At 46.4% G+C, this 11,452-nt stretch overlaps 1 protein-coding gene across 1 annotated transcript in view; it reads left to right on the top strand.

Annotated features, from left to right (window-relative positions):
- Positions 1-10,566, top strand: part of RBM18 (RNA binding motif protein 18) — a 10,842-nt gene extending 276 nt beyond the window's left edge. The window contains exons 2-5 of the mRNA XM_010721039.3: positions 4,678-4,804; positions 5,519-5,605; positions 7,412-7,497; positions 8,666-10,566. Of these exons, the coding sequence (XP_010719341.1) occupies positions 4,678-4,804; positions 5,519-5,605; positions 7,412-7,497; positions 8,666-8,825 (460 nt within the window). The 3' untranslated portion in view covers positions 8,826-10,566. The remainder of the gene's footprint in view (positions 1-4,677; positions 4,805-5,518; positions 5,606-7,411; positions 7,498-8,665) is intronic.
- The last annotated feature ends 886 nt before the right edge of the window (positions 10,567-11,452 follow it).

Below are 11,452 nucleotides of genomic sequence, written 5' to 3'. Positions count from 1 at the left end.
GCCCTCCCTGCGGCACCGCCCCGCGTCCCCCCGCGGAGCCGCGCTGCGCGGCGCTCCCGTTACCGGCGCTCCCCCTCCCAGCACCCGTTCCCTTCCCAGCACCCGTTCCCCTTCCCCTCCTGGGCTGCTATCCGTGCTCTCCCCGTACGCGCTCGCCCGCGGGCTCCGCTCTCAGCCCATTGCCCTCGGCCGCGCTCCACATTCGGGCTGGTGGCCCTGAGGCTGGGAACGGCTCCGTTTGCCCACGTGGGGTGGGGGTAGGACCGTGGATGTGCCCCGTTCCCTAAGGGGAGACCGGGGGTTCCATTTATTGTTGTGTTCCGTCGGTGGGTGTGGGCTGGGCGGGGGAGGGGGGGGACAGGCGCTGCAATGTGCTCCTCATATCACCCCGCTGCAGATGAGATCTCAGCCACTGTAATGCTCAAACCGCAGAACTACAGCAGGGGTTGCTGCCTAGTATTTGGATGGTGCTGAGAGGCAACAAACCCACACAAAGCAACGTGGGGTTTATACTTCTCTAAAAGCATTTTTGATTAACTGTTGTGCGTGCTGTCACAGAATACTTTTTCTCCTTCCATCTCTGTGTGTGTGCAGGTGGTAGGGCTCTGTACTAAGTGTGGTTCATCTTAACAGAGCAGTTCTCATGCTAGCTTCTTAATGGAATCATTAATGCATTGTGCTTGACAGCCATTCAGCTTTGGGTGGTTTTGCACTAATTGGCATTTCTATCCCACAGCTCTGTTGCTTTGGTTTGTCCACACTCACTGACCACATACACTCACATATGGGACTTAGTGAGCATGTTTGCAGGTCCATAAGGATTCAGGAGATTGGGCTGGTGCAAGGGGAAAACTGTGGGTGTTTGTAAATGCATTGGGTCCTTCATGTTTTGGGGTTAATGATGTTTTTAAAGATTCTTTCAGTCTACGTTTCTCTGAATCTAGGCTCAGCCAGCAGCAGCTTCATGTGAAATGATTCCATACCATTAAGCGTTTAAAGTTTGCCCAGCAATGGGTGGCAGTGCTTGTTGCCCATAACAGGGTTGTATCTCTGGCTGAAGACTCATGTCCTGCTTTTGGTTTTGCTTTAGCAATGTCTGTACTCCACAGAAAAAAATAAATACTATAATCTGTTTCATTCTGAAAACAATAAGGGAAATTCCTTTTAATGCATTGTCAGTGTAGAGAAAGTAATGTTTCCATATCAGTTCAGTAAATTCTTACAAATCAGCCTGACCCTCGCTTTCTTATCCTAAGGGTTCACAGCTCTGCTCATGCTTGCTTGTCTGAATAATCCCTGTTGAGCTTACTAATTGCATGACTAAAAACACATACCTGAAAGCTAAATAGCTGTTTCTTCATTTGCTGCTTTTATCTGATTTTAAAGGGTTGCCTCTGCAATTTTCACGTTAGATTTGTTTAAGATGGAGTAAAGTTGATTGGTTGTTAGTAGGGTTAATAACTGGTTGTGACTTTCTTGAGCAGAAATGAGTTCAGAAAGTCTTGAATTAATCCAAGACTTCCATTTAGAGAGCAACCTATAACTGCAATCAAGCACTGGGGAGTTAATAGGTAACGTATACAGTTGAGTGCAAGCTGTGGTAATAGGAATTCATGAATGTAGGGCTGCCTACAAATTACAGCCTGTAAGCTGGTGGCTTATGGGAGGTTATTGCACTGAGCAGCTGTGACTCAAATGGGAGTCTCCAAGGATGTCAAATGTTGTCATACCTACTTGTTGGGGTTTGATGCATCTTCTGGTGGGCTAGCTTCCCTGCTAGTAATGTTTACTTGGGTTATTTCTTTTATCTAGCATCCTGAGAACTGTTCTGCATATGGCAGCAGATAACGTTGGGGGTTGTTGCTTAGCAGCTGGAAGGAGGCGAGCTGGCACCGCATGTCCACACAGCGGGTTGTGGTGTGGGATGTAATTTGTAGGCAGTTCCAGTGCTGAACGATCCCTGCTTTGGGTTCTGCTGCAGCAGGTGTGAGGAGGGCAGCAGGCGGTCAGTTCTGGTGTCACTGAGCAGGGAATTCATTGGCTCCCTGCTGTCACTGCCAGCATGGCCCGGCGCAGCACTTGTCCCCTGGTGGGCTGGGAGATGCTTTGTGCTGTGCCCTTTGCTCACATCACTGCTTTGTGACTTCTGCTGCACCTCCTGCATGGCACGTGGAGTAGAACTGCCTGCTCTGCTAATTCCTGTGTGCAGAGCCTTTGGAGGCTTAAGTTTTTGTCCGCCCAAAACGCGGCACTTCCAGTACTGCAGTTATACGTATGTTATCTGGTTTCTAGTAGCCTTTGAATGACTGTTAATTACCTGCAGGTATGAAATAGTGGATGTTCAGCTTCCTTGGCTGTTCAGCTGCTTGTCTACGATCCCATCTTGATGAGTCTCACCTAGAAAACAATGTGTGCATGAGTTGTTGTTAGAGACTCCTACTGACTCCCAGTGGGGCAAAATTCTTTGCAGTAATAGGTTTAGCATGTGGCCCGGTACCTTTGCAGTATCCTTGGGATAGCATTGTTCAGAGGAAGCCTTGCCTGTGTTTGAATAGCACTCAGGGTGCCAGGAGGAAGACTGGAGGAAAAGGAAATGGGGGAGCTGCGGGTTTGTCTTGCATTCACATCAGATGACAGGAAGTGGAAATTGAGGTTGGCTGTGGTGATCTTTGGGGCCACATCTGTGCGAATAACTCTTAAGCTCTGGATAAGCAGAGTCACTGCCGTAATAAAGCTTTTTACACGTTCACACTTCTTCAATAAACACTTCAAGTTTTCCGTGACAGGTCTTCCTTCGGTGCTGAAGTCGTCTTTGTGTTACTCTTAATGCCTCACTGTATTAACAACAGATTATAGCCAAAGCTTCTACTTACACACAGCTTCGTTTGGAGCTATTCCTTGCAGAGGAGATAAATTGCATTGTTAAAAATTGCATGTGTGGTTTGAAAACCATGCTTGTATCATCTAGATCTAAAGATTCTGAATGAAATTGGCTACACAGTTTGCTTCCAAACTCTTCTAATAAAATGCTTTTTAAAGGAATGACTCCGACTTGCTGCCAAGGAAGCAGAAATGTGTTATTTGTTGGTTGCAGCAGTTCCCGGGTTGGGAGTTGGAGCCAACAACATGAATTGTTCCTTTGGCACAGTAGTTACAGGGGGTTTTGTTGTTGGGAAATAAAATGTGGTGAGGATCATCACTGCCCTTCCCATGACTCTGTAATTGCAGGAGAAGGGAGCCTGGCCCTCCTGCATCGCTGGGCTGAACGCCTGCTGTACCTTCACCTCTCTAAAAGTGCACATCCTGAGCGTTCACTGTGACTGTCCTGTGACATGACTCACGTTCCTGGAACTTTCTTGCCTGCCTCCTGAAGCTTAACAAAGGGCAGTCGCTTGTTTCGAACATCCTATCAGGCTTTATTAGGAAAAGTATTGTCTGCTTGGGCTGTCCCTGCAGTTACCTGATGCGTTCAGTGTCTTGGGACACTGCTGATTGCTTGCACCGGGACATGCCCTGCCCTGGCCAGTGCCTGCTGGTCCATGTGCAGTGGGAGTTGCCCTGATGAGTTTCCAGTGCTCCGAGCATTCTCTCATCTGGGAAGCTGGGAATTGGGCTTAGGCTGCATGGCTCACCAACTAACCCTGTACTGCTAATCAGGAGAGGTTGAGTCCTAAGATGACCTTATTAAACCCTTAGACAATTCTTAATCTCTGGGTTGGGAGTCAGTTGGTGAAACAGTGGCAGGTGTAATTTGCCTGCTAGGTCAACTTGCAGTATTAAATACTGGGATGAAGGGAACCAAAAAAGCTGCAAGGAACTTTCAAGGTTAGATGTGTCTGTACAACAAATGCTCCTTGTTCTACATTGCTTAGTACACCCTGTGCTAAGCATACAAGTTTAGTTGAGCTTTTCCCATTTTTTTATTAAAAAAAAAAAAGCACCCTCCCCACTGAATGGCAAGAGTGTCTGACTTCTGTGTGCATGTCACTGGAAAGCTGTCTGAGCCAGGGACACTTAATTTTGCCTGACCCATACTGAGGTCTGTCTGGTGCTATTTCCACCTGGTCTGCTGTCAGCTCCTGGTTGTGGTTCTGCTCATTCTGCCTTCCTGCTTCTCCAGGCAGGTAGGAATGGGACTGTATTCTCAGCCATGTCCTCGTCAGCATGCTGATACAGCTTGGCACAGGGAAGGGATGGGAGCAGCAGTGTGCAGACAGGGAGGGCAGCAAGAACTGCAGGTGCTGTGGGCTGGGACTGCTTGTGCAGAGAGAGGGAACGGAGGAGATGGAGCTTCAGATAGTCATGTCAGGGCTGGAGAGGGGCAGTTTATGCTTGGAAGTAGGTGTGATTTCTAGAAAGACAAGAGGCAGAGTCCTCCAGCCCCCTAGGGAGCCGTTAGATAATTGTCCAAAAAAACAGCTATTAATAGATCTCCTGCACACTCTTCAGCTGGCACTGCTGGGAGGAAGGCTTTGTGCTTTGGGGTTTAGGACTGTCACTAATGAGGCCGGGCAGCTCAGGGCTATGGTTGTGTAATGGATGTCCACCTCTGCATATATTTGGGAATTCATGTATGACTGAACTGAACCATTTGTGTCACTGAGCTTGAAATGCACGTGTCTCTATTCTGTACTTCCAAAGTACTGAAAGGTGCCATTTGTCTTTTTTCCCCCTCAGGTATCACCTTCTCAAACTCCTTCAGAAGTTTGGCAAAGTAAAGCAATTTGATTTTCTCTTTCACAAGTCTGGAGCTTTGGAGGGGCAGCCGAGGGGTTACTGTTTTGTGAACTTCGAAACCAAACAGGTACGTTGCTTTCTTGTTTCAAGAGTGTGGCTTCTTTCCCCATCTCTTTTACATCAATATAAAGCTGAAACAGGAAGGGATAAATGAAATGCCCAGACTGCAGAAACCATGAGGGTGTCAGAAGAGCTGTGACACAGCGCTTGAGGTCTAAAAGCTCTGCTGGAATGATTATTCATAGTAAGGTGGAACAGCATCGCAACATGCATTTTTAACTGCTGTGAATCGAATTTTGTGGGAGCTTCCCCAAAGTGAGATGTCACTGCTTAGTCAAGATAGGACCAAGAGGATCACATCCCTAGCAGGCATTAACAAGATCTGGCATAAGCGCAGGGTAGTGATGGGACATGTAACTGCTGTAAGGAATGGCAGCATTTCTTGAGAAACTGGTGGAGCACAGAGCTCCCTCAGCGTGCTGTTCCAGCAACTTCTGCGTTTGATTTTTTTCAAAACTTGTGATCATCTTCCCCATTTCCTCCCTGCAACAACCGAAAGAATCTGCCCTGCTGGTTTATAAAAGCCTGATTGCTCAGTTGGGTGTGGGAGTCTTCCAAGTATTTCTGGGATGGGATACAATGGGATAAACGTTCTTTGCAGACAGTTAGCTTTACTTTCAGAGGACTGATTTACAAAAGGAAAAGGGTCTTTACATCTGAGACGGTTATGACTGAAGACCTGGTTTGTTTATTGAACTGTCTTCCTGTGCATCCTGTGCAGGAAGCAGAAAAGGCGATCCAGTGTCTCAATGGGAAGCTGGCCCTTTCCAAGAAACTGGTGGTGCGGTGGGCACACGCACAAGTCAAGGTAAGCCTGTTGCTGTAGATAAAAATTAGTTTGCAAAGTCAAAAAAAATTTAATATTAAGGAACAATTCTTATGAAGGCTGTCTTAGCTTGGCAAGATAGTATCAGTGTGTTCTAGGAAATAACTCTCATGGAAGCAGCATGAACAATATACCACTTCTGTTATCCTCCTAAACTAGCTGACTTAGCCGTGAATGAGAATAGGCTGTTTAACTTGATGTTCTTTGTAAAGGTGCATCTAATTAGAGCTCTGGGAGGTGATTACTTCTCTAAATTTCTGTTCTTCAACTTTCCCCAAGCTTAGTGAATGATTGGCTGAAGGATTGTATCCTTCCCTTTGTGGTTTTGCACCCTTTTTGGATAGAAGATGCATGGAAATTCCCAATTACTAAGCACTCTGTAACTTGTTCCACTTCTGAAAGCACTTATCTGGCAGCAGCTATAATTATTCCTGACTTATAAAGCAAGGTGTTTCACTTCTAAACTAAATATCATTTTATTGCTTGCTCTACTGAATAAAACATCAAGTTTTTAACATTAACTTGAGTACCTTCTGGAACATCCTTGTTTTAATGCCTCTGAATTCTTGTCTTGTTCCTCCTGCAGTTATTTACTCCAGCAACTTATATGAAGCAACCTAGTTTGAATAACTGCCTTTGTCGAGAGAGATTTTTTGGGGGAGGCAGAGGAAGGTGCTTATTGTTATTTAACACACGTTGATTATCCTGTAATCAATGTCCTACTCTTTTTTTTTTTAATTGAGTACAGCGCTGCATTTGTTTTGGAATCTTGAAGAAGATGGGGGGGGGGCAGGAAAGGAAAAGCAGGTATCTTTGTTAAAGGAGACCATGTTGTTTTAATTACTGGCTTTGAAGGCTCCAGGCCTTTGTCAGCACATCAGAACTTGCGCAAATCCAGACTCCATTTTCTTGAGCGCCGCAGCTACTGGAGCACCATGTGCTTCCGGATGCCTGACAGGCGATCCATAAAAGGAGCTTCAGCTGGGGGAGAGTGTCTGCTCAGCTGGGAGTTCAGCAGGGTAGCTCAGTGTGCAGCCAGCCAGGAGATGGGGAAGAACATACATAAATAATCAGTTCGGCTCGCATGGCATTTTATAATCTGTGAATGGAAAGATTTAACGACACAAAACCTTAGCTTACTGCAGCAACTGTTTATTTTAGGCAATGACAGCACCGTGCTAAGTAGCTCTAAGATGAGCAGCCAAGGCTTACTAGACACTGGCAATTTGAGCAGCTTTGCTGAAAAACAAATCTGAATTTGTGCCAAGCGAAACAAGGAAGCAGAACGCTGCGAATAGTTCAGGAGGCCCATTGCCCACAGTGAAGACAGACTCACAAGCTGCTTTTCACAGAAAGGAGATGGTTCACAATTGATCCTGAATGTGTTTCTCTTCCATCACTGTGTAATTCTGAATAGCTGTGTGCTTCAGTTACCTTCTCACTCTGAACAATGTCTGTGTAAACAGTGTAGTGATGCAGTACTGAGAAATTTAGCATCTTTGCTTTGTCTTAGATAGATGGGAACAGAAAGTAGTAAGACAGGGTAAGACGTAAGAATCCGTAGTACGGTGCACGTAAATGTGCAGTATCAGAGTCCACATTATCATGATGGTACTCAACAAACATGGTTAGAATTTGTTGTGGTGATTGGCCATCAAACTCAAATCCTTCATAATGAAAGATTCACTAAATCTGAGCTAAATTAATCCAAATTTAAAGTGTATCTGTCAGAGAACGTTTTAGTTCATGACTCCAGTTTTGACTTGAATACTGGTCTTCCATTTGCAGAGATATGATCATAATAAGAATGAGAAGATTCTTCCAATCAGTCTGGAGCCATCATCCAGCACAGAGCCACCCCAGTCCAACCTGAGGTAGGAGATGGAGCGGGTGAGAGGTGACCAAAGTGTGGGAATGGTGGGGAGCTAACACCTTAGATTTCAATAGGATCAAGAACTGGTGTTTTCTTTGTACTAAAAATCTGACCTGCAGGTGGGCAGCATGCTCTGAAGTGCCCCACATGAAATGAGCTCCTTATGACTTGATGTTCATTTTCTAACATATTAAATCGCTAGGAAATGTGAAGGAGAAGAAATAAGGAGAGGAATTGGAGCGTGCAACGCTTGAGCTTGTTTGGCCAGAATGTGCTTTGTTCTTCTTCACATGAATCACATGAATTTCAGTGAGAGCTGTTGTGCTGTGCTAATTTCATTAAGTGATTCTTATGAGCAAGAATTTTCTTTATAACAGTAAGATTAAAACAAAATATTTCCACTAAATTAAAAAAAAAAACAAAAACAAAAACAAAACCAACATGCTAGGAAGTACTGAACAGAGAGACTCCAATCATGCAGATTGTTAGCTATGTCAGTGGTGCAGTGGGGTTGTTTTAGTGGGGATGGATGCTGCAGGAAACTGCAGCAGAGAAGGGAACATTCCTCAGTCCATACCCAGCGAGAATAGTGGATAACAGAACTCCCAGGAATTTGGGGTGTAACCTAGGAGAGCATCTCCCTTTGGGATAAACTTGGGTAATGTTGAAATAATGTTTCTTCCTGACTCAATTAGAACCTGGGGCTTTCCCATCCCAAGCGGTCTTGTAGCTGTGAGGAAGTCTGGTTTTCATTTCTCTGCTGTTTCCAGCAGTCTTGCCTGGCCTGTGCTCTGCTGCACATGCTCAGACCGCTTTAAATGACATCATTTTTCATGATGTAGGAAGTCTTGTTGTGTGCTTGTCTAGCTTAGAATTCTCAAGAAAGTGCTGAGTAGGTGCAAGGATGGTTATTTTGCAGTGCTGTGTTGTATCATGGAGGACCTTTCCTAAGCAGATTTGTACTGAGGATTTGAATGAAATAGTGTGGGCCTTAAGCAGTAGATTCCTGCTTCCTAGTTTCACGCTGCTGGCGGAGGCAGTGATGGGGGCTGCCCAGCTGCTCCTGGGGTAAATAGAGATTCCAGTGTCAGCAGAATCTCTGGATTGCTGTTAGTGTGATTCTGTGCTAAGATTAAGCTCAATTTGTCTTCTGTTTTTCCTCTTTTCAGTGTCAGTGCAAAAATAAAGGCCATTGAAGCCAAGCTGAAAATGATGGCAGAAAATCCAGACGCAGAATATCCAGCAGCGCCTGTCTATTCTTACTTCAAACCACCAGAAAAGAAAAGGACTACTCCTTATTCCAGAGCAGCCTGGAAATCTAGAAGATGATGCTTATTGAATGGATGATGGAAGCAAGAAACACTGCTTTGTATGCCTGGAATCTTCCAATGCTTTTGTACTCTGTAGGGTGAGAAGGATGCTCCACCTGAGCACAACACCGCTGTACGTGGCACAGTGTTTGTGACACTTTGGTTGGTCTGCTGGGTGCTCTTTGTTGCCCGTGTAGCTTCACAGCTGAGTGCTGTTCAGAAAAGTAGGTTCCATTCAAAGCCTCTGATGAACACACAGACAACCTCTGGATAGCTTGCATTCATTAGCAAGATTAGAGACAGTAACCAGTGTATGGAGTAAAGCACATCCAAAAATACTCTATTTAACTGATCACTTTTTAAAGTCTTTTTGAACAAAAGATATTCCAATTCGTATTTCTAATGGAGGGGGAAACACCTGGTTTTGATTAACATTCTGTAGTTACGATGGAAAACTTTTTCATCTCAATAAAACTCATTTTAAATAGACTTTGCAACACTTAGTAACTGTGCATGTGATATTTTCTAGCACCAATCCAAATTTATTTTGCATTTTTATTTGCTGGCTTTGTAAGTCATGGCACAGCACAGGCATTCTCAGTGTTATTTGGGCTGTAGGCATGTGTGCCTCTGCATTGGAACTGGTGTAGTTACACCCCAGTGGGGTCTTTTCTGTGCCATACGCTTCAGAGTGCAGCAGTGGCATCTCTAATATTTGTGTTCAGGAACCCCCATTAGTGGTAGCTCTTCATAAACCAGATGTGACAGCGTGAGAATAATGCTGCAGCCTCAGAGACATCTGTCAAGCACATGACCTCAGTGTTTGCCCACTAACTGGTCTTACCTTTATCTTTTTGACTGGTTGGTAAAAGTTTCTCAATATGATTAAAGTGGCACAAGTATCTGTGGCAATGATGGTTCTGTTGCCTGCTGAGGCTCACCCATACAAGGCATCTGGTTTGGGGGTCTCATGGAAGGCATTTTGCTGAAATCATTGGATCTGCAGCTCGTTCTTCTCCCTAAATGTTCAGTGCAAAATTGAAAGATCCGAGGAAGGGCCGCCCTTCCTCATTTCCTCCTTTGTGATGTGGGACATTGGGCATGTGTGCACTCAGGTGCAGTTTGTACTGATTGTACTGGAGTCTGCTTTCTCACGTCCTTTCAGTGGTGAGCCTTTACTCAGTGGTGAGCCTGTCACTCTTGAGTTGCTTCTCCAAACTGGTAAGGAGGAGCAAGAAAGTGATTTTTGAACAGCCCAGCACTTCTGAGCACAGGTGCTGCTCACTTGTATAGCAGAGTCGGGTTTGTGTTCCTAAAGCAGCACACCTGCCTGCGAGCGCAGAACATCAGTTCTGCTCCTTCCTGCTCCCAATCTTAGCCCCCAGAATGAAGCTGTGCACGTGTATGGTGGATAGATTGAAAGCCTGAGTTGCTGAGAAGTAGGTCTGGTACTGTTAGATACTTGCTTTCTAATTTTCTTTGGGTACTTGAGTAAAAAGAAAGTATGGTTTGGAGTTTGTCCCCCTGTGACTGTCATAACACCCATTTGCATTCCTCTGTGAGCAGCCTGTGTTTTGTTCTTACGTGTGCTACCCCTTGTAGTCCTCAGGATGCGCATCTGCATTATTTCAAACCATTTCTGTTTCTAATAGGAATTTAGAAAATGCCTAAATTCAAAAGGCGAGGTGTGTGGTGGCATTCCCTTCAGACTCACATTTTGATATTTATTTGTATTTAAATTAAACTTGTTGAAATTCTTACGGCTCTAAATAAACATTTAAAATGCATGTTTTCCTCCAGGAGACGTGGTACGCAGGAAGTGAGGGTGGTAAATGCTTGGCACCAACCGAAGCCCACTGATACCATTCTGTGTACAATAGCTGCAGTCAGGTTTTTTTTTTGCACTGCCCCGTCGGTAACAGAAGTGCGTTGTGTGGCGTTGGGCCGCAGCAGACCTGGGGGAGCACAACTGCAGGGCCGTGTCTGCCGCCCGCCCGGGCAGCGCTCCCACTGCATGCACTGCCTGGGAATGCCACAGCAGCAGAGCAGAGCCGGGCCGTTCCTGACACCGCGTGTGGGAGCAGGTAAATGCTCCGGGACACTTCTATCCACCGACGCTTGGGCTCTATCAGCCATCTTAACATCGCTTTGCGCAGCACCTGAAGGCATCGCAGGGCAGAGCGAGGCTCACGGCTGCCGGGGCTGGACCCGCTGCACACCCCTCACCTCCGTCCTGTCTGGCTTCCTTTGGTTCCGCTCTATTCCCAGCAAGGTGGGGAACCGAGGGAATCGTTCACCATGCCCGTCGTGCAGGTTCTTCCTCGATATTTCAGTTTTCCTGCCCCATCGCTCAGGGCTGACGTGAAGTCGTGCCTTCACCTGAAGGAACGTTTCCACGCGGTTCAGTCGCTCACGGATGGAGCTGCTCTGTCCGTGCCCTGCGTTGGTGGGAGGGAGCGCGTGCGGGCAGCCGAGCCGTGTGCTTTCCCCGAGCAGCGCACGGACACGGCCCTGATGCGGGCAGCGGCGTAAGTGGGGCTGCAGCCTCCGCCGCTCCTACGGGGCAGCACGAGCCGGGCAGCGCTGCGCCTCAGCCCCTCCTGTCCGCGCTGCGCCCATCGCACGCCGGCGCGGTTCTCGTAGCAC

This window comes from Meleagris gallopavo, chromosome 19 (genome assembly GCF_000146605.3).
Source record: "Meleagris gallopavo isolate NT-WF06-2002-E0010 breed Aviagen turkey brand Nicholas breeding stock chromosome 19, Turkey_5.1, whole genome shotgun sequence".
In the NCBI taxonomy this organism is placed as follows: Eukaryota; Metazoa; Chordata; class Aves; order Galliformes; family Phasianidae; genus Meleagris; species Meleagris gallopavo.
This window is presented reverse-complemented; position numbering and strand designations above follow the sequence as displayed.